Source organism: Macaca thibetana, chromosome 20 (genome assembly GCF_024542745.1).
Source record: "Macaca thibetana thibetana isolate TM-01 chromosome 20, ASM2454274v1, whole genome shotgun sequence".
Lineage (NCBI taxonomy): Eukaryota > Metazoa > Chordata > Mammalia > Primates > Cercopithecidae > Macaca > Macaca thibetana.
The window spans coordinates 33,795,110-33,817,450 of NC_065597.1; the positions used below are offsets into that span (position 1 = coordinate 33,795,110).

The 22,341-nt window shown below is 59.4% G+C and overlaps 1 protein-coding gene across 1 annotated transcript; it reads right to left on the reverse strand.

Annotated features, from left to right (window-relative positions):
* Positions 1–1,023: 1,023 nt before the first annotated feature.
* MMP15 (matrix metallopeptidase 15) lies at positions 1,024–22,341 on the reverse strand. Its single transcript, XM_050772907.1, has 10 exons — positions 21,384–22,341; positions 10,345–10,493; positions 9,584–9,712; positions 7,762–8,069; positions 7,247–7,408; positions 6,074–6,327; positions 5,579–5,717; positions 4,578–4,728; positions 4,310–4,425; positions 1,024–2,916 (listed from the first exon to the last, which is right to left on the reverse strand). Exons 1-10 carry the CDS (start codon positions 21,543–21,545, stop codon positions 2,477–2,479), a joined length of 2,010 nt encoding a protein of 669 aa, XP_050628864.1. The 5' UTR covers positions 21,546–22,341; the 3' UTR covers positions 1,024–2,476.

Genomic DNA, 22,341 nt, shown 5'->3' on the forward strand with positions numbered 1-22,341 from the left:
GCAGACCCGGAGGGACCCCGTGGCTTCTGCCACAGGAAAGCTGACAAGATGGCAGCTGCTTGGAATCCCCCCTGCTGCTGCCAAGGCCCCTGTGGTGGGGGAGCTCGCCGGCTGTTTCCTAGATGAGCCTGAGAGAGAGGCCTTCGAGGTTTCCAAGGGCCAGCACTTCCTACTCTCCTCAGCCAGTTTCAACACAAAGAGAGGAAGGGGATGGGATGGGACCGGTTGTGGGTGTGGGGGCTGGGCCTGGAACAGGAGGAAGGACCCTGCCTGAGGACTTGCAGAGGCCTGGCCTGCTCCATGGTGGGGGTGCGACCCCTACTGCGGCAAATCATCACATTCCTGGGGGCCCAGGCTAGTACCTAAGAGGCCTGGCCAAGAGCATGGATGTGGGGGCTAAGGAAGACCTCCCGGGTCCACAGCCATGCTCAGACTCAAGGGACCGTGACGCCTCAGTCTCCTGCCCTCCTGGGGTATCACTTGCACCCTGCACAGGCCTGGGTGGGATTTTCTGCTTCTCAAAGATGAAAGGGCAGGTCTTGGGTGTCTGCCACTCTGAGCAGCATGTGTGGGGAAGGGAACTTTTGGAATCAAAGTGGCACCATTTCCCATCTCTCTCTGTGCCCGGCTCTGGACTCCCGTTAGTGTTCAGAACCCAGCCTGGGAGGCCTGGCCTGGCTCTTCCTCCGCTCCTAGATGGGAAGGGCTTGTGGCAAACTGGGTTGTCTTCTCAGCATGAACAAACAGCAAACTAACTCCATGCTCCCTCCTGCCCCACCCTGGCAGGGTGACCCCAGGTGCCCTGCCTCTCCCTTTTCTGGACTCTTGAGGGCAGCCCTAAGCTCTGCCCCTCCCAGGGCCTAGTTTCCAAGGGCCATCGGGAAGGAGCCCCCACGGAATTGGAACAAGGTCTCCTTGGCATTGAGGTCAAGCCCCCTAACCCTAGCAAGGGCTGGACCCCCACCACCTGCACGCCCTTCCAGCTGGAGGCTCCAGCCCAAGGCCTTACAAACAAGAACACACTTGCCAGCTGTACAATTTATTCAGTGCACATTATTTACAGAAATCAATGTATGGGGGTGGACACGGAACCCCCGCAGCCCCACCCCTTGGCTGGCTCTCCGGTTCTGCAGGGGGCAGAAGCTGCCGGACCCGCACTTGGTGCCAGTGCACGAGAAACCACTCGCAGAGGCCAGCAGAACCCTTCGCCCCCAAAGCGCCTCGGGGATCCTGGGTGGCAGACCCCACTCGCTCAGGGCCATGGGGAAGCAGAGCCAGCTGTACAGTACCATTTCCCACAGCAGCCACAGCCTCCTGCTTGCTTTGGGAAGGAAAAGAGGAAGGAGGCATCTCTGTCCTCAGGGCTGAACCCCGGAGGAGGGCAGCCTCAGGCCACAATGGGCTCCTTAGTGGGGTTCACAGTCTGATGCGTGGCTGGCCTATCCCCACCAGTGTCTCTCCTCCCAGGACCCTGCGGGCACAGGGAGCTGGAAGGGAGGAACTCCGCATGCCCAGTGCCTGCCACTGTGGGCACCCAAAAGGTGGGCACCCATTCACAGCCATCCACTGCCCAGGCCTAGGCACCCGTCAGCCCCCTCTCCCTGGGGCTCAGGACACTGGCAGCTGAAGCCTGAGGGAGCTGGAGCTTAGGCCCCTGAGGCTGGTGGTGTGAGTGGGAGAGGGAGGGAGGAGGTGCAGCGGGGGGGACAGAGGGTTCTAGCTCAGGGAGGCATCTCTGCTAGGGGCGAGGCTGCTGCTACCCCGGGGAGAGGGGCCTTGGCATACTCCCTTTGGTCCGTGGTGAGGCAGGCCCAGGGCCCTTTCTCCAGAGAGGGAACGAGGTGTGGGCCCAGGGGGAGGTGGGAGCTGGGAGTTGCTGCTGGGGGTGGGCTGGGTTCTCAGGCACAAGGAGCCAGGGTCGCTGAGGCTGTCAGAAGTGGATTGGGAAGGAACCAAGCCTCAACACAGGCTCAGGGGCCACGGCCCACCTCCCTTCCAGGTCCCCTTCGGCCTGGGGCTGCCCCTGGGTGGAAAGCTCTTCCTCAGGCCCAGAGAGACTCACTTGGGAGGGAGCGGACCAGGGGGGCCAGCCAGTCTCCAACTGGGTAAAGAGTCTGCAGTTACGGCCCGGGGCTCAGGCTGAGGAGGGGCTACTCTTCCAACGTGGGCCTCTGCCCCTCTGCTCCCCTAGCTGTGGCCAAGCCAGAGGACAATGGGGGCCTAATTCCCTGTCTGGAGCAGAACTACAGTTAGAAAATTCTAAACACCCTTCCCCGGTCGGGGAAACAGAAACAAATGGTCAAGTAAGGTGCCAAAAACAAAACAAAACAAACACCTGGGCATAAATAATGAGGGCGGGGCAGACAGGGTGTGTGAGGGCTGAGAGGGGCCCCTATCTGGGGGCGGAGGGAGCCCCTGGGAGCCATCTCAAAACCACAGGTGCCCCCTGAGCACCGTGAGCAGGAGCGCCGGGGGGTCAGACCCACTCCTGCAGCGAGCGCTTGCAGTACAGCAGCACGCGCGGCGCACCCTTGCGCTGCATCTGCACAAGCGCATATGTGAGGCCCAGGACGCAGAGCAGCAGCAGCAGTGGCACCAGCACCATCACCACGTTCACCGTCCGTGCCACCTCCTCCATCTGCACCACCACGCGGCTGCCCCCGTCCTTGTTGGCCCCAGCCCCAGAGTCCCCATCCCCATCCTCCATGTTGCTCTCTGCGCTGTCCACCCCGGGCTCTGTGCCCCCGTGGGGGTTGAAGGGCGGCCGGGCCACATCGGGCCACCGGGGGCCTGGCTCCACGTGCTCCTGGCAGCCCATGAAATCCCGCAGGATGGACTTGGGGTAGCCGGGCTCCATCCGCAGGCGCTCATTGTCGAATTTCCAGTATTTGGTGCCCTTGTAGAAGTAGGTGTAGGCTGTGGGGGCAAGGAGGCCAGAGTGGCTTCAGGTCGAGCCCAACCACCAGTGAGACCATCAAAGGCCAGGACATGCCGAGGGCTTCAAAACGCCCTTCTTGTCATTTGCTTCCCTGGGCATTTTCAAATCTTCCCCTTCTCAACTTGGAGGAGCCAGACTGAGGCTCAGAGGGTTTTGGGCTGAGGGAGGGTTTTGGGCTGAGGGCACGACTAGAATCCTGGGCTTCCTGACCAGACTGACATTAGCTGGGGTAGGGCCTGGAAGGGTCCTATAGCCTGCTGGGTTGGGTGCTGCAGTAAGGGATCCTGCTGCCCCTTGCCAGAACTGGTTTCACCTCATACCAGAGGTTCAGGGTCTTGCTCAAGGCCACACAGCACCCCACAGTTGTTCTAGAGCGGAAGGAACCTGGTGCTGCCTTGGGCTGGCTCTCTGGCCTTGGACACCTTGCCAGCATCCCATCAACACCAGGCAGGGCCAGGTTTCAATCAAGGGGTGAGCAAAAGAGATCAGAGCAGCTGCATAGTGCCAAGCTCACATACAGAAGCTGTGTAACGGGCCTGAGCACTGGCAAAGCAGACAGGGTCCCCCGAGTCACCCAAGCTGAAGTGTAGTGGCGCAATCACGGCCCACTGCAGCCTTGATCTCCCAGACTCAAGCGATCCTCCCACCGTAGTCTCCTAAATAACTGAGACTATAGGTGCAAGCCACCACACCTGGCTGATTTAAAAAATTTTTTTTGTAGAGATCGAGTCTCACTATGTTATCCAGGCTGGTCTCGAACTCCTGGACTCAAGCGATCCTCTCGCATCGGCCTCTCCAAGAGCTGGGATTACAGGTGTGAGCCACTACACCTGGCTGGTTTTTCTTAAATGCACTAGAGACCTTGCTAGAGAAATAGAAGAGGCACAGCTTTCTGTCTCTCGGTTATAATGACAGAGACAGGGCTTTCCTTCTAGGTAGATGAGCGATGCCCTGGGAAGATTTTCACCCCTAACACTCTGAGCCAAGCCTGCCCCACTCAGGCTCAAGGCTCCCCTGGGATTGCCTGGGGGCAGCTGGACTCTGTGGGCATCTGGGCAGTTCCGAGCTGCAGCTCCGGATGCAGGCAGAACTGGCCTGGAATCCTGACTCCGTACCGTCCTGGCTGTGGGATTTGGGCACTCTGCTCAAGCTCTCTGGTTTATTAGTTTGCCTGTGTGTAAAAAGGGAATTTTAACCACGCGGGAAGGACCGGGGTGTCAAGCTAGGTAAGCTCCCAGCCCAGAGCGTGACACAGCGTGTCCCCTATACACACCATCATAGTGCCGGGTGACCGTGGGCAAGCCCTGCCCCATGGTGTGTGTAGCAGGGGTTATTAGGTGCTGGGCAAACTGGGAGGGGCTGGCCAGGTACCTGCATCATTGCTCAGGAAGGCCCCTTTAGGGGAGGCAGGGATCCCCTGCCAGATACTGATGGACTTGGGGTAGCCAGGGTCTCCACGCTGTGTCTCCTCGTTGAAGCGCCAGTACCTGCGACCAAAAGCACCAGGCTGTGGACCTAGAGACCTTGCTTGGGCCAGGACCCATTCCCCACAGGCAGTGGATTCTTTCTGGGTAGGCCTGAGGTTGACGGGGGGCCTAGCCGGGGCCTTCTCCCCTTAGGGGAGGGGTGCACTGCTCACCTGTCCTCTTGGAAGAAGAAAGTGTGGCCTGTGGGCTCCCACCAGATGGCTGTGTCGATGCGGTCATAGGGGATGCCCAGGCCATAGCTGGTCAGCGGCTGTGGGTAGCCGGGCTCCAGGTTGGCTTCTCGAAAGAGCCAGTAGCGGTCACCTGCAGGAGAGGTGGGAGGCAAAGTGAGGACAGGCCTGGGGCTGAGGGGTGTGTGTGGGAAAAGAATGCTCTTCTGGGCCCACAAATCCATTCACATCCACTGCTGTCCCCCTAAGGCACACAAAATCACACTCACACCCCTCTACATATCCATGACAACATACAATGCAGTCACCCGCACATCACGTGCCGCACTCACGGACACCTGAGGCACACTTGTTCCCATGAGCAAGTCACCCGCTCACACCCGTACATGCCACACGCCACCCACCCCCACACATATAGTTCTTGTATGGGGAGGGGGCTGCCTGGTCTCTGGGTCTGGGGGCTGTGTCCCTGGAGCACACTCGCAGCCCTCAGTGTGTGGCCCAGCGCTCCCTGCTTTTGGTGTGGGGCAGCCCTGTCCTCATGCCTCGCTCATGCCTCACTGAAGCTCAGGACAGTGGGGTTAGAGCCCCGGCGGACCCACCACGGGGCGCTGCCCTGCAAGACCTTGTCTCTGCAGACAGACCACAGAAATCCGGCCCCGGAGTGGGCTGGGGGCACCTGTTCTTATGAGGATGGGGCTGCTGGAGGCAAAGAGGCAAGGACAGAGGGAAGCAGGGCTGAGCCCTGTGCTGCACAAGGTGGCCAGGTACTTCCGGGTCGCAGGTCCAACTCTGCCCCCGGCCTCTATCTTCCTCCCGTCCCCACCTTGCTGCTGTGTCCCCATCCTCCCAGAGTGAGCCCACAGTTGGGGCACAGGACCAGATATGCAACGCAGCCCTTCACCCCGTCTTCCCTCGGGTCCAGCAGGGTCAGAGGTCATGGCAGGAAGGGTGCCCAGCCCCCTAACCCTACCCCTGCTCACCTTTGAAGAAGACAAAACGACCGTCTTGGCGCTCGTAAGCAGCGCTGATGTCACTAGGCAGACCACGCCAGAAGTGCCCAATGGGCATGGGATAGTTGTCCAGGACGCGGTTGTGCCGGACTCGCCAGAACCAGCGGCCCTGGGGAGGGCGCGGTGTGAGCAGGCAGCACAAGCAAGCTGCCTTGGCCAAGAGGTGCCATCCTCAAACCACCCCTTCCCGGGTGAGGGTGGGCTCAGGGAGAGGACACTGAGATACTGAGGCAGGCAGTGGCTTGGAAACTCAGGGCTGCACAGAAACAGCCCTGAGCTGGGGAGCTGGCACTAGGGCTTGCTATGTGACCCTGGACAAGTCCCTCAACCTCTCGGGCTGGATTCCGCCTCGTCTAGAGCTGAGGGCTTAACGGCTCCCCGGGTCCTGCTGAGTGAGGGTGGGACAGGGGGCCCAGAGCAGCCAGCGAAAAGGCTCAGGGACAGGCATGGGAGGCAGGGCCAGACCTTGAACACGAACATCTCCCCGCGAAGCATGGCCACTGTGTCAAAGTCCCCGTCGCAGATGTTGGGGCCATACTGGTCGGGCCGCTCTGTGGCTCGGGGCTGGGCTGGGGGGCCCGGCTTTGGGGGCCGCTCTGGCTTCCCACCTGGGGGTGGTGGCTGGGGAGGCCGGGGCGGCCGGTGGTCGGGCCGGCCTGGCCGCCGTGGCGTCACAGTGGGGAGAGGCTGGGTGGGCTGTGGTTGACCGTCTGGGGTACCTGCAGAGAGGCAGTCTGTTCAGAAGTGAGGTCTGTGTTCCTACTCAGAATCCTGGGCCCCGGGCCCCCTGCACAGGCCCACCCAGGTGGAAAGTAAAATCCTGTCCAGCTACAGCAGACCCCTCCCCAACACCTGCCTCCATCCTCGGTGGGACCTGGGTCCTCCTCCTTCTAGCCCCTCCTCGACCTCCCCACACTGACCTTGCGTCACTGTGCTCCTGAGGGTGTCTGCCTGCATGTCCCCTTGGGGACATTCCCCTTGGGATGCCAGCCTGCTCCAGCAGAGGCTCCAGGCCCTGGCTTCAGGCGTTTTGGACTCTGCATTTCCAAGTTGCTGGGGATGCAGCAAGGGGTGCCCATCAAGTGCCCAGCATGGCAGGAGCTGCCGGCCCCGAGCAGGGCTCGGTGTGAGCACAGGGTGCAGGCCCACTGAACTGGCCCAGGGGACCTCACTGCTGGAGACTTTCTCGGGTGGGCCCTAGGTGGGGGGTGGCACTTCCTCAAAGCCACTGGGAAGTGATAAACTGGCAACACTGTGAACAGAGCTGTGACAGGCTCAGGCTGGAAGTGACGGTGGGAGGGGGCGGGTCCTGGGATCCCCAAGGCACTTGTGGTCTAGTAAGAATACTGCCAAGGGTAAGGAGAGGAGGGTCATGAGGAACAATGGTGCCACCTGTGTCCCTTCAAGGCCTCTAGCCTGTAGCCACAGCCTCGAGTGAGGGCCAGGCGCTGGAGGCAGTCAGCTCTGGGTTTCACTTCCAGCACCACCATTTATTCCCCAAATGATGTGGGCAAGTCACGAATCCTCACTGGGCTTTGGGTTTCTCATCTACAAAATGGGGATGGCAGTAATGCCTACTCCTCATTGGGCAGGGACTTGAGAGCGGCATGCAGAGCCTGCTGGTAACAGCCCACGCACCGTAGAGCTGCTGGATGCCACGGAGATCATCCTCGGGCAGCTTGAAGTTGTCCACGTCCTTCCACTGGTAGAACGGCGCCATGATGGCATTGGGGTTGCTGGAGTGCTCCAGCCCCAGCGCGTGGCCCAGCTCATGCACTGCCACCAGGAAGAGGTTGTTTCCTTTCGGGGACAGGAGGAGGCAGCACAGTCAGCTCTGGCCAGTCCCAGGACCTAACCACCCCGGACCCTCCAGGCTGAGGCTGCCAGAGAGCCTGCCCTTGCTTCCCTCTTGGAAGAGGCTGAGCTCTTTTGGTCTACAACAACCCTCTCTGAGAAATGGGTACAATCATCCTTTCTTGCCTCCCCTTGGAGATGGTGGGACAACAGACTGAAATCGAGTGTAGTGATCCGGAGACAAACACAGGGGAACTCTCTCCTCCCAGCTCCGCGGCTGCTGAACCCACTCAGCAGGGCACTGTTGCCCAGCTCTGGCGCCACCTGCCCTGCCCCCAACCCTGGCTAGCTGTCCTTACCATGCAGGTCAGTGCTGGAGAAGGTCCAGGGCTCATCTGCGTCAAAATGGGTGTCCCCGCCCAGGCCGGGGCCAGGGAAATAGGCGTGGGCCAGAAAGCCACCGGTGCCGTCAAACGGCGAGCTGTCGCCATGGAAGCCAGAGGCAAAGAGTACCATGATGTCGGCCTCCTTCTGCCGCCGCAGCCGGATGTCCTCATAGGGCACCTCCTGGAAGACCAGGGGTGTGGCCTGCTCCCACACGCGGAAGGCCCTGCGCACCGCCTCCATCGAGTGGTACCAGCCCAGCTTCTCCGTGTAGTTCTGGATGCTGGGGGTGGGTGGGAGATGAGTGAGCGGATACAGGGCCAAGGGCCTACTGTCCTCTGCTGGCCTGTTCCCAAGAGGGGCACGCAAGGTCACCAACAAGCCCGTTAGTATCAATTGGCAGTTTGCTTTGATGTAAATCATAATTTGAATTTGTCAAATCCAGGAGATCATGAAGATATCATTAAATTAAGATTGCACTGTGGCAAATAAACTGATTTTAAGTAAGAGAGACATTAAGTAAACTAAAATACAGGTACTATGTGGCTGGGGGAAAGATCTAGAAAATGGGATGCAAATGGGTGAGGTTTGGGAAACACAGGCTGAGCAGTTCTGAATGTTGAGCTCCAGGGTCAGACAGACCTGAGTTCAAGGCCTGACTCTAACAGTATCTGTGTGACCTTGGGTAAGTAACTTAGTCTCTCTATTTCCAACTTCTTTCTTTTTTTTTTTGAGATGGAGTCTTGCTCTGTCACCCAGGTTGGAGTACAGTGGCACGATCTTGGCTCACTGCAACCTCCGCCTCCCAGGTTCAAGGGATTCTCCTGCCTCAGCCTCCTGAGTAGCTGGGACTACAGGCACACGCCACCACACCCGGCTAATTTTGTATTTTTAGTAGAGATGGGGTTTCACCATGTTGGTCAGGCTGGTCTTGAACTCCTGACCTCGGTGATCCACCGGCCTTAGCCTCCCAAAGTGCTGGGATTACAGGCGTGAGCCACTGTGCCTGGTCAGTTTCTTTATCTGTTAAGTTAGAAAAGTGTGTGTGTGTGTGTGTGTGTGTGTGTGTGTGTGTGTTACTTTCTTCACTGGGTTCCAGTGAGGATTAGAGGAAGTAAGTTGTAGCCAGAGCCTGCATTTGATGAAGTATGGCGAAGCCTGCTCTTACACATATAAATCACTTTCAGCTCTGTGTGCTAGAGAGACTTCCATTAAACCTGAAGGGAATATTTTAGTTGGTTGTACCTTGAATTCACTCTCGGGGCTTGAGGTCTAAGTGACCATAGGAGCCACTCTTCCTTGGGAGATGGAATTCAGAGTGGGAACAGAGCCAGACTGGAACAAAAAGGGGAACCCTTGGGGCAAAATCACATGGCTCAAGGCACACTTGGCTGGGGGCTTTTCTTGCTCAAGGACTCAGCAAAAAGGATGAGGGTCCCTGATCCAAGGATTCTGCAGGCAACTTGCCTGTTCACTTGATGGATGCCTGGATTCCTGCACCCCAGCCATCCTCCACCCCTCGCCGCAGTCTGTGCTGGGGCAGTAGCCCAGCTGTGCCCAGTGAGGCCAGCCCCTGTCTGCAGGGCAGTGGGAGGTGGGGAAGGACAGGGCGGAAGTAGCTTGAAGGGTCCTGACCTTCTCTCAAGGGAGACTGCCTGGCATGTGTGGCTGGTCTCATCAGTGTGGGAGTGGGCTGGTCTGTTGAGGCTGGGTGCCCCGGGGTGGGCTCTGGGAAAGGAGGCCTGAGGCTCGGCCTGCCAAGGGGCAGACGCCTCCCTGGGCAGCTGAGCCCCCTACCTGAAGGTCAGATGGTGGTTGTTCCACTTCCTCCCGGTGAGGGCATAGCGCTTCCGCCGCCGCCGCAGATTGGCTTTCACTCGTACCCCGAACTGGTCCGGCACCCCACAGCGGGGCCGCTTCATCCACCTGTGACATGGACACAGAGGGGTGGGCATGGAGCCTCTCCTCCACACACCTGCCTGTTCTGGTACTGCCACTTCCAGGCTTCCCAGCTGCCCCTCCTATGACATGGTGGGGATGGGGGACTCTCAGCTTCAACTTCCAGTAAAATGGGCAAAATGCCTGTATTGGAAGACTGAGTGCCCAGAAGTGGCTCAGTCAAGGTGAGCCCTTCTCTCCTTATCACCCATTAACGGAGGGTCGCTCAAGGCCTTCTGTCCTGGATACGTTATGCCCTGTGCATTCTTTTCAGGGACATGGCTTTAGGTCATGTCACTTGTTAGATTCGTAGCCATGCCTAGCTAGGATTTCCCATCCACAGCTCCTGGACTGCACCTCCACACTCCCCTGGCCATGTCAGACATCACTAATCGATCACTGTGCTCCTTACTGCCAAGGCCTGGATTCTGCCCTTGGCGCTTTCTCAACACAAGGCTTTGGGCAGCCACTCCAACCAATGAGAACTGGCATGGAGGACCAAACCATTTGGCATCTCTTATCTAGGCCACTCTTTTCTGGAAACTCCACATGCTGAGCCCTCTAGAACAGGCCAGATGGAGGGCAGGTGTCTGTGGGGTCTGGATGAGGGGGGAACTCACTCCTTGGTCTCTTCGTCGAGCACACCCGTGACTGGGATCCCGTAGAAGCGCTGCATCTCAGCAAGGGCTGAGGCCAAGATCTGGGCGGAACGCATGGTGGACATATGGCGGCTGGGCTGGGGTAGGTAGCCATAGAGCCGCAGCCAGTTCTGCAAAGAAGCCACAACCCCGTCAGCAGGTCCTGGCACTGCTACCTCCAAACATGTACAGCCTGTGCCAACTGCTTCCCACCACCTCCACCACCGCTGCCCTATCTGAGCCATCATCACCTCCTGTCCAGGTGACCGTGTGAGCCTCAGCACCCTCCTCCCTGTCATCTCTCCTCACAAGAGCCAGAACAAAGGCCAGGTCAGATCTGGTCAATCCTCTGCTTAGAACCCTCTGAAGATTTCCCATTGCAAAGGAAAAGCCATTTGTACAGGAGCCACAAGGTCCTCACTCTGTCACCCCACCTTAGCCAGCCCTCACCACAATCCACCCAGCTGGGCACGCTCCTGCCTCAGGGCCTTTGCACTTGCTGCCCCTGCTGCTTGAGGCACTCTCCTGCCAGACAACTGTGTGGCTTTCATCCTCATTTTCTTCAGGTTGTTGTTTCCATACCACCTTATCTAAGAGGTGTTCTCTGACATGTTAAAAAGGCCCCATCAGCTATACCCTGCAGCCCCTCCTTCCCCCCATGCTTATCATCCATCTAATGTACTGTATATTTCGATTAGGTGTTTGCTATTTGTCTTCCCCCATTAGGACAGAAGCCGTGTCCACAGTAGCTGACAACTGCACTGGCCCCTCCAGGGTCGGCCCCTACCAGGCCAAGGAGACTGCTGGGGACCCAAAAGGATTGAGGACCTCTTGAGGCCTCACCCTTTGGCACTGCTCCCCAAAGACCTTAAATCTCCTGGAAAGAGTGGACAGATGCAGGTACCCACCCAGGATGGAGGGCGGGATAGAAGCCTGAAGCCCAGGCCCTGGTCTACTACAGTCTTCATTCTCCCTGGGCCCTAGCTTCCTCACCTATAGAATGGGGAACCATGGGCTGTTGAGGGGTGAGGTTTGAGGAAGGCAGCCTTTGAAAAAGCTGGTACACAACAGGTGTGCCCTTCCCTTTCTAGGGCTTGCTTGGCAAGTCTTCTCATCCATCTACCACCCACCCTGCCAGATGTTTCTGAACACCTTCTGTGCCAGCTGGGGGCCACGGGAGGACTAGGCTGAGGCATCCCGGCCTTCAGGAACTTACAGTCTTCCTGGGAGACCCAGCCCACCCAAAAAGCAAGGAACCCACACCCCACGAGTCGCATGGCCAAGCCAGAGGGCAGAGCCAGGCCGAGCTGTGGTAGAGAGGGGGTTCTGCCCTGTCTGCTTCATGTCCTCAAGCCTTCAAGAGCACGGTGACCACCATGGGAGGCAGTGAGCAGAGACCAGGGGCTGCCCTGGACCTTGGCCACTGCAAGTGTCTGTGTCTGACTTGTCTGGGTCTCTAGGGGTATCCAGAATGAGAAGCCCTTAAGGCCGGCCCTCTGAGTGCTCTGGGAGGTGAGGGCTACACCCTGAGGGCCCAGAGAGCAGGGGAGTAGCTGGACACAGAGGTTGCTTTAGGCTGACAGCTCACATATCTGCCTGCCACCAACCTCACATCTAATACTCCAGGCACTTGCTCTCTCAGTGCCATCCACCAGCCCAGCCCTGGCACCCGGCCAGGTCCCTGGTATGGCAGGGCAGGCCAGCTCAGCGGTACCCAGGCTGCTGATAGACGGAGCAGCTGCTGAGCCAAGGAAGGCAGCATGGAGAAGCTGCCAGGGTTGCAGACTGGATGTGCGGCCACAGCTTTGAGGCCTCTCAGGACCCGGGAAACAGCCCCAGAGCAATGGGGTGGAAACATGGAGCTGAGAAACCACCACCAGCTCTGGGGACAGGTGGAGCTAGGCAGAGCCTGGCTTGGTTATTTCCGAGGTGACTTCACCTCCTTATCTCTCAGTCGGTCATCGGTAAAAGGGGGGTTGCACCAGGACCTGCCGCATCTCCCGGGTTTCTGTGAGGAGGAAATGGGCAGTGCACGCTAGTGCCTGTCACGACCCTGGGCAGCAGATGGTGCTCGACACACGTGCAAATGACAGAGACCCAAGGTCTGTGTGGTTGTCCCTGGGGCAGGCAGCCTTCGGCCTCCTTGACCCATCGTCAACCAAGAGGGCTGATGGGTCTGGACTTTCCAAGGCTGGTGATGGGCCAGGCTCCACCAGAACCCCAGAGCGGAGGGAGGCAGGAGGCCCCCAGGGCCCCTCCACCAGCACTCCTCACTTCTGGCCCAGGGCGCATTCCCACAGCTCAGTAAGATACTGGCAATGTCGTGGGTACCCTCCCTGTTCTTCCCAAGCATGGGAAACCTCTCCCAAGGCTCCTGTGCTGGGGGGTGTGGAGTGGCAGATCCACCATCCTTAAAGGACAGTTTCCCTGAAGGTGCTTGGGGAGATCCAGAAGGCGAGGCCATGATGCTCAGCCAGCTCTAACGGCAAAGGGAATGCAGCTGGCTGCCGGCAGATTAGGGCACCTCTACATCACCTATTTGCATACGGTAAAAATATCTCTGGGAGCGCAATCATGGGCCACTGAGGGGCTGATTAGCGGTATCTGCAGAGTGATAGGAGGGGAGGGCGGCGGGGGGATCAGTCTGGGGCCCCGGGGAGGAAAGCGAGGGTGCTGGCCTGTCTGCAGTGAAGAGCTCCAGAGACCAGCAGAGGGGCCCCTTCAACCCCGGGGCCAGTTCAGGGGCTGCCAGGAGGGTCCCAAGGGCACTATGGACCTTCCACACAGAGAAGCAGTATTGAGTTCCAGGAAAGTGAAGAGCTTCCATCTCACTATCAGCCAGGCTTCAGCCCTCAGTCACCTGGGGTGAAGAGCCAGAGGCTGAGGATGGGGGCACCCCTTGGGCAGTGATTGGGGGAGTTGGGGGGTGGTAGGCAGAAACACAGCCTTGGTGCAGACCAGCCAAACCTCTGGATAACAAGGCGAAGCTGACAGAGCACGCCTGACCAGTGACAGCGTGCTCAGGGTGGCTGAATGCCAAGTGTCCATAAATCTGCCCGGGTGGCAGCAATACCACCCATAGGACTGGGAGCTTCCTCCTTTCCCCAGGGTCCAGGAAGAAGTTTCCCGGCACCTTCCTGCCACACTAAGTGGGACAAGTTCGGGAGAACACAGGAGGGAAGAGACAGCAGGGGCGGGGACGTGAGGGCGGGGCCGGAGGTGCTGCTGCTTCCAGGTAGGCGGTGTGGGGAGCTTGCTGAACTGCTTTGCTGCCACTGGGCAAAAGGCACAGATGAGTCCCCAGGTCACAACTCCCAGTCCCAGTGTTCAAGCCCTTGCTGCTCTCCTGGTAACTGTAAAAACTGTCCCTAATAACAAGGAACCTCTTCCTGCCACCTAGACTCACAGGTGGGGTGAGCCACGTGGGTGAAGCTTTGCTTCTCAGGTGAGGAAACTGAGGCTCAGAAAGTCTGTAAGTGGCAGAGTAGGGTGGGATATGAAGCAGGACTTGTTTCTTCTGCCACCAAGCCCACTGTCCAATGGGAGGGAAGGAGGGCTCTGGGGCCATGAGGGCCCCTCCCCTCTGCAGCTTGGGGTGTGGGCTGCTATGGGGGGCCACCGGCCACTGTGGTCCTCTCAGCCATTTCTTTTTTTGAGACGGAGTCTCGCTCTGTCACCCAGGATGGCGTGATCTCAGTTTATTGCAACTTCTGTCTCCTGAGTTCAAGCGATTCTTCTGCCTCAGCCTCCTGAGTAGCCGGGACTGCAGGTGTGCGTCACCACACCCAGCTAATTTTTCTATTTTTGGTAGAGACAGGGTTTCACTATGTGGCCAGGCTGGTCTCGAGTACCTGACCTCAGGTGATCCGCCCACCTTGGCCTCCCAAATTGCTGGGATTACAGGCTGAGCCACCACACCTAGCCAATTTCTTTCTTGACTTCCAGACCCCATCCCATTAGTATTTATTGACACTTCAGGTGAGTGGCAAGGAGATATGGGGTCACCAGGAGTCAGAAGGGTGGTTCCTGGACCCCGGCACACAGGAGAGGCCATAACCGCAGCACCTGAGTCTGGCATGGGCCAGCCACCCATTCCAGCGTCCAGTGAATGCTCACTGTCACTCCTGAAAGGTAGATTTATGACCATTCCCATGATACAGACAGCAAGGTTCAGAGATAGTGAGTGCCTCACCCAGGGTCACAGAGCTGACCTGGGCTGGAACTGGGGCTATTGGACCAGGCTGCTTCTGAGGTATCACCAGCTCCTCTTGGCCTCAGGCTGGGGACACTGGGCCTTTCTCAGGAGCAGTGCCCAGCACAGTACGGGGAAGGGTGCCTAATCCTCCCCACACCCAACATCTCTGGCCGGGTCTGGGCGCTGGGCCATCTCAGTCCACCCTCCCCCACAGGCTGCCGAGAGGGTTGGTGTAAGAAGCCGCTAGATCAATACTGTGCAGTGAGCAGCCGCCACGGTGGGGGAGTGGGGGTGGGGTGGGGGAGGGGGCGAGCGTCTGCTGCCGCTGCCCCAGCCGGCCCTTCCAGCTCCTCCAGCACTCAAATCTGTAGAGCTGGCCGGCAGACCCTCCCCCAGGGCCCTTATCAGACCCCAGGAGATAAGGACACTTTCTACTGGGCTCTGCTTTGCCTCTGTCACCCAGGTTCTGTCTGCAATCTGAGCAGACCCAGGCAGAGTTGCCCAGCCAGGCACAAAAGAAGCCTTGTCAAGCCTGCCAGCGATGGATCCGGCCCCCAGACCTTTTGTGGCCTTGTGAGGTCCTCACCATGCCCATCTCCCCTACCCTGCAGTCTTGGTATTGAGGGCTCTAGGGAGCAGGCCAAGGCTGTGCCCAGCTCTGTACTCCCAGCCTCTAGGCACAGAGCCTGTGCTGAATGGGACAAGTCCTAAGACAGCCAGGGAGCTTGCAGAAGGCGGGGTGCACACTCCAGGCCCACAAGGTCCACCTAGATCAGCAGACCTGAGCCAAGAGTCCACTCACCAGCTGGGTGGCCCCAGTACCATAAAGCCCAGCCACCCCCAAGGCCTCCATGGACTACAGCTGGCCAAAAACTCATCCAGCCTGCATCCTGCAGACAGGGGGCGCTCACTGCCACCCAAGGCAGCCCATTCTCTCTCCAGACAGCAACAACTGTTAGCCCTTCCTCAGGCTGAGCGGAAGTCAGCCCCTGAGGGCCGCCCCTTGGTCCCGACTGCTAGTCCACGTAACAGGCCCCCGGGCAACGGAAGATGGCTAGGATAACTTTTCTGAGCCTTAGTTCCGTCCTCTGCAAAATAGGGCCAAGATCATCACTCCGATCCACCAAGCAGGGTTGAGAGCACCCCCAAGGCCAGTAAAGGAAGGTGGCATGGGCAGGGCGTGGTAGCTCACGCCTGTAATCACAGCACTTCGGGAGGCTGAGGCGGGCAGATAACGAGGTCAGGAGATTGAGACAATCCTGGTTAACACAGTGAAACCCGTCTCTACTAAAAATACAAAAAATTAGCCAGGCGTAGTAGCACGCGCCTGTAATCCCAGCTACTCAGGTGGCTGAGGCAGGAGAATCGCCTGAACCCGGGAGGTGGAGGCTGCAGTGAGCCGAGATTGCTCCATTGCACTCCAGCTTGGGCCACAAGAGCAAGACTCTGTCTCAAAAAAAAAAAAAAAAAAAAAGGCGGCGTTGAGCCAGGTCCTCCTTGGTGGATTGCCCACTACCTTTAGAGGCAGTATGGTCCACATTTCAGCGCTTCTAGGACACACATGCTTAGTTTGGGCTTAAATCTTCTCCCTCCCATGGGTCTTAAAGCGAGTTGCAGGTGGGGGCTGGGACTCTGGATGGTGGGGAAGTCCAGCAGGAGAAGCAGGAAGGAGGAAGACGTCTTGAGGTCTGACCACTTCTTTACCCAGCAGCCTTCCAGCCTGCCCCACACTCCTTAACTTGGAGGAAAAAACAACCGGGTTCCCTGGCCAGTGGGCGGGGTGAACAGGCCTCTGTTAGCCAGGAGTTTCAGGCCTGGCTGGGGGCCCGGCCTTGGGTCCTCACCTGGAAACCTCCCTGCAGGTGCTGACTCCTAGATGGGGCTGTCCACAGGGTAGAGCTTGGTTGGCTGGACAGATGGGGGCAAGGCTGGGTGGGCCTGGGGGCAATGCTGTTTTTGGCTCACACAGCTCAGGCAGCTCTGGCTCCACCTCAGACACCTCCTTCCCACCTGGATCGGGCCCAGCAGAATTCTGCATGGTGGAACTTCCACAGGATGGCACCCTAGGCTCTGACCTGTAGCCTTTAACCCTGCATGGGGGTTCGGAGCTTGGGTTCCAGGCCAGACTGAGCTGGGTTCAAATCCAAGTTCTGCCACTCCCTGGCTATGGAATGTGGGGGTCATTTTTCTCGACTCACAGTATTAGTTTTCTCTTTTGTACAATAGAATAATGACAGCATATACACTTGAAGAGTTAATACAAGGATTAAACGTGAAAATGCTTACAAAACATCCCTAGTTTGTGTCCAGGACAGACACAAATATGTTGAATGTGCTCAAAAATAACACCTGCTGTGCCGGGCGCTGTGCATAGCGTTTAGTGTTTTGCACATAAATGCAATGAATCTCCCCAGTAATTCCATCAAACAGATATACTATTGCTATTCCCTTTTTATAGGAATCCTAAAGTTCATACAGGTTCAGTGACTTGCCCAACAGTAAATGCCATTCACTTCTGTCACTGTGTTTTGCACTATTTTGCCAGGGAGGCTCTGGACACAGGGTGTAGGCCACCGTGTTGTGCACTGTTTTGCACTATGTATCAGGTGCCATGCTCATAAATGCTGAACGTGGAGTTAAGACTCTCACCCCTACAGGGTGACAGTCACTCCTAGGGGAAGGACAAGGCAGTGCCAGTGCCAGTGCCCTGGAGAGGCGATCTAGACCTCGGCCTGCATCACCACCAGCCAATGGCAGCAGGATGGGTGGCATCTCCAAGGGCTGGCTAATGGCTGGAACCAGGGGCTCATCCACCTGTCCTGTCACTGGAGGCTGAGTTGGGTCTCTTACACTTTTTCTTCTATTGCCATGAGGGCCATGGGATTAGGGAAGAGGCATCCCTCTTTGCCTCTGGGATCCAGGTCCAGCTCCATGGCCTCTGGTCTCAGGAATCCCTGGAACCTGTGTCCCACTGTGAAGCAGCCCTATCTGAGCTGTCACTCAGGGCTGTCCAGCCAGATGGTGCCTACTGTGTCTCAGGTCTGGAGTGTTCAGCCGCCTTCAGGGTCCCAGTCCTCACACTCAATGGTGGGCTTCTCCCAGGACCCTCTTTGTAAAGGAGAAAGATACGAGCAGGGTCCGCAACCCCTCCCTGTCTTTACTGACTCAGAAAACACATCTCCAGGACCAAAGCACTGCTCCTGCTGGAGTGTCCAAGCGAGGGAATCACCTAAGCCTTGGGATGATATGGAGGATATCCATTCTGATCTGATCTGATCTGGAAAGTAGTGGTGCTCACAGCGACCCCCACAGCTAGCCTGAGGCAGAGGTCAAACTCCCAGCGGGCAGAGGTGATGATGGCAGGGAACATCTGGACCAAACAACAAAAGGGCCACAGAGGGACAGCCAGAACAAACCGCTTGGCAGGGAGGGGCTTTTCCATGCCTGCAGTGTGGCCATCCTGAGTGGGCATAAGAGACAGCAGTGGGCACTGGGCTTTTGGGGAAAGTCTTCTTTTGGGGGTGGGGATAGCGTGTTATTTCCATGTTACTCCTCTCCACATTCATGGATATCTTTTAAGTATCGATATCCCGTGGGGTTGGGCAAAGGAGGTTATCTGTGTTCAGAGGTTACGATGGGAAGGTCAGGCCAATACACTGCTCAGACAAGGAGCTTACACTGGGCTGTTCTCTGCAAGGAGACAGATGACTGGCTGGACCTAAGGGCAGTCCCAACTCGGAAACATGGCAAGGGCTGGGTGTGAAGGGCATGGCCCAATGAGATCTAGGTCCTTGGCTGTGCCAATCAGACCAGTTCTCGCTGGGTCTTGACACAGAGCATGGAGAGGAGTGATTTGCTACTAGCAAGAAAACAGAGTAAAAAGCAGAGACAAGAGGGGAGGGGGAGAAGATTCAGCTTCTGTAGATTCCCAATGACAAGGCCCCGCTATTAACCCCCTTTTCTTAGCTGGTGGACAAAGACAGCATCTGTAGTTTTGCTCTGTTAAAAGAAAGAGGAGACCAGTGGGGCCCGCCGGAGCCAGCATGGAAGTACTAGTGGAGACTGAAACGCAGGAAGCCCGAGACTGTGGCTCACCTGAAGGTCGAAATGAGAATTCACGCCGACCCCCCCAATCCCCCACCCCCCCGCCGCCTCATCTGCTCTGTGGCTGGGTAGGGGCTAGGAAGATACTCGTGGGCCTGTTCAGGAAGCGTGGGTGGATCTGTTTTGGTGGTGGTGGCACCACACCTGTGAACTCTGGCAGCCTGAGTCACCTCCACAGAGCAGGCTGAGGGCCTGAATTGTGCCTGGGAGGAGGGGGTAGGGGGAGACGGGTGAGATAAGAGCTCCCCTGGTGAACCTGGAGACTCTCAGCCCTGCAGGGCAGGAACAACAGTGGGCACCTCAGCCAGGTGGGGATCTGGCCCGGAATGACTACAGACTGGGACCGGACATCTAAGGGAGAATGTGGGATAGGGCAGGGCAGCTCAGTGGTGGGCTAGGGCCTGGCAGGTTGCAGGTGTTTCTCAGTTCCTAGCACATGCCAGGTTCCTTGATGTCTCAGCCTTGCGAAACTCCCGTGGCTTCCACCCTGGGAGGGGAGAAAGGAAGTGGAGAGGGGCTGGCCTTGGCTCAACTGCCAAGCTGCTCCGAGAAGGTCCCAGCCGTGACCCAGCTGGAGGCCTGAAGCTGTGCGGATGCTGGGGTGAGAATGAGAGAGCCAGCCCTTCTCTGAGGAAGGGAGGCTCGACACAGGGTGTAGGCCAGGCCCAGGAGTCTGAGGCCACAGCCTCCTGGCAGATGGGCTGGCTGCTGAGGCCATTTGACTCTTTGGGCCCACATGTGGCCAGACCTGATGGGACTCCAGAAGCAGCCTGTACCCAAAGCCAACTGTAGGAGCTGGGATACTCCACCTGTCTCTAGCCCTCTATCTGCATGGCTGCCAACATTCAGGGCTTCCTAAACCTTCCGGGGTCTCTTCCAGCCACTGCCCAGGTCCAACCAAAGTGTCTCCCCAGGAGTAGGGCTCCAGGACAGTCACAATCTCCAGATCAGGAGCACGGTCTGTGATAATGCAACCACAGCTTCTTCCCTGGCAGCACTGAGCTGTGGGCACTCCCTGAACTGGGGGGCTGGGGTAGGGGTGAGATGGAACCGGAAAAGCAGAAGAGAGAGAGAGTGAAGCCCCCTCCGACTACAGGTCCCTGCACCCCAGAGCAGCTCCTGGCCAGCTAGGGTGCCATTAGCAATGCACAGCCATCAAATTCCATCACTGCTTCCTATGTACAGACACCATCCCTAAGTAAATTAGAAACTCAAGGGTGGGATTATGACTTGAAATTCTTTGGCACTCCAGCCCAGAGTGGCAGGTGGGCCCAAACGGCACTCTCCGCCCAGTACTTGGGTCACTGGCTGAGGGGTAATCCTCACCAACAGGAACCCCCTAAAACTCCTGCCTGCCTGTGTGAATGGGGTGGGGGAGGGTGGCCAGACTGGGTTGGGGCGGGGCTCCTATCCTGCCTCCTGCCAGGGCCTGGCTCCTTGCAGCTCTCCCTGGCCTGGCCAGGGAGGGAGGACAGAGCAGGTGGGGAACTGGCTGGGTGGTGTAACTCGAGCCCAGGAGGAATTCCCTGCCCTTCCTCTATGCTTTTATTAAAGTAGGGAGGGGAAGGGCAAGCTTCCATCGGAAAAATCTCCCAGGGAGCCCGGGGAGATGGGAAAGCCGCCGTGGGCCAGGGAGGGAGCACCAGCCCAGCTGCAAATAGAAACGGCGCTCCGGCCCGCAGCCCGGGCAGCCCAAGGGCACCAAGGCCTGAGCACCGTGCAGAAGCGGCTCCGGGTGGTTCTTTCTCCCTACTCCCGGCCCAATCCTCTCCCCGCCTATCTGGAGCAGGGAGCAGGTCTTAGAAGTCGGGGAAGAGAGGACACTGCTCTTGCTCTGGGGCAACAGAGCTGGCGCCTTCAGTGTCCTCGCTCGGGAGACACCATGGAGCTGGGGCGCTGGCTGGACCCGGCTCTACGCCGGGATGCCGCGCCTGGTCACCCGCGGGAGCCATCCACGGCGGGGCCCCAGGAGGGACGCCAAGAGGGCTCCTAGCGAAAAGAGGCGCGGGGTCCACCCTCTCCCACCCGGGGCTTCGACGTAGGGGGGGCTGTTGGAAGGAAGCGCTGTGGGAGGCAGGGTCCGTCCTTAGGACCCCGCCCGGGCGTGGCCAGGCTTCCTCGCAAGAGCGCAAGAAAGTAGCCAAAGCGCCCCCGCAACCCGAGTCCGCTGCCTCAGCTGTTTGCACCCATCCCCCCCGCATCCCAGCCCGCCGTGTGCGCCTCGCTATCACCCAGACGAGAGGCTACCTGGGCAGGAGCGCTGTTGCCCAGCTGCCCAGCTCCTGCTCCGCCTGTGGCTGTCCCCGAGAGCAGCCCCCTCCCCACTCGCAAAGAGCGCCACTGCGCGCCAGCCGGGCTCTCGAGGAATCGGCTGCCCTGGAGGGAAGGAAGGAGGGGAGGCAAGGGCTGGGGGCGGCGGAAGCGGCTCCCGGGACACAGGCTGAATGTGGGGGGACCGGGGTGGGGGCTCAGTGCCCAGAACAGGGCTGTACTCGGAGTAGCGGGGAGGCGCGAGCCCTGCGCCCTCCAGGGTTTGGGAAGAGGTGCGCTGCAGAGGGCGAGCTGGGGAGGGGCAGCCTGCCAAGTCCCCTTTCTTCCCCGCCACGGCCCAGAACAGGGGGCGCGTCTCCGCTCCCTCCACCTCCACGTCTCAGGCTGCGGGCGTGGCGCCTCCCTCTCTAAGCCCCCAGCCCGCAGCCAAAGGGCAGGGCGGGGGTCTTACCTCGGCTTGGACCTCTGCGTCTTCGGCCGCTACGCCAAGGCCCAGGCAGCCCAGAAGCACCAGGAGCAGCGGCAGCAGTCGCGGCCGCGCCGCCTCCTCCCAGTCGCCAAGGAGGCTGCCAGTCCAGCCCGGCCGACCGGGCGCGCTCCGGTTGCTGCCCATGCTCTCGGCGCCCAGCCCGGCCCGGAACACTGCACGCCGGGTCCTCGCACGCGCCTTGGAAACTTGCGACGCTCCCTGGCTCCTGGCCCGGCGGGCGCGCCGCGCACCTCAGGCTCCCGGTCCCCGCTGGAGCCGCCTAGGTCGCCTCGGCAAATTCCCAAGCCCGAGGAGAAGCGGGCAGGGCAGGTCCGGGAGCTCGGAATCAGCGGGCGGGAAAGGGGGCCGGCCGGAGCTACCCCCCGCGGGGTCCCGCAGCCTTGGCGCCCAGAGCCTGGGGCCCGGCTCCCGAGAGCGAGCGCAACTCCAGAGCCTTTGTCTGGCTCAGCGCTCCGGCCGCCCGCTCCCGCGGCGCCCCCTGCGCGCCCAGCTCCCTCTGTCCATGCCCGGGGCCGGGCGCTGCCCGGAGCGCGTGCCTCCTGCCCGGGGATTCTGCTCGCCGCCGCGCCCGACCGGGCCCGGGTCCCCACGCAGTCCCGGGAGGAGGCGCAGGGAGCCCACCCGAGAGAGCGAGCGAGCGAACCAGCCAGCCAGCCAGCCAAGGAGCGGGCGCCCGACGTCCCCGGCGAGTTCAGCGCGGCTCCGGGCGCTCCCAGCCCTCCTCCCCGCGCGCCGCGGCCGCCGCGCTCTTAAAGGGCCAGCGTGCTCCCAGTGCGCGGACCCGGGCGGGGACCGGGGGCGGTGCCCCAGCCAGCGGCTTCTCACGAGCAGGTGCGGGCGGCCGAGGCCCGGCAGGTGGGCGGCCCATTTACTCTTCCCAGAGGGCGGGAAACGTCTCCAGCCCACCCCGCGTCACTCT

Coding starts and splice junctions, on each gene's coding strand:
- MMP15 (XM_050772907.1), bottom strand. CDS start 21,545: ATGGGCAGCAACCGGAGCGCGCCCGGTCGGCCGGGCTGGACTGGCAGC. Junction 6,328..7,246: donor TGGCATCCAGCAGCTCTACG/GTGCGTGGGCTG, acceptor GCCTCTCTGCAG/GTACCCCAGACGGTCAACCA. Junction 4,426..4,577: donor TTCTTCTTCCAAGAGGACAG/GTGAGCAGTGCA, acceptor TTTTGGTCGCAG/GTACTGGCGCTTCAACGAGG.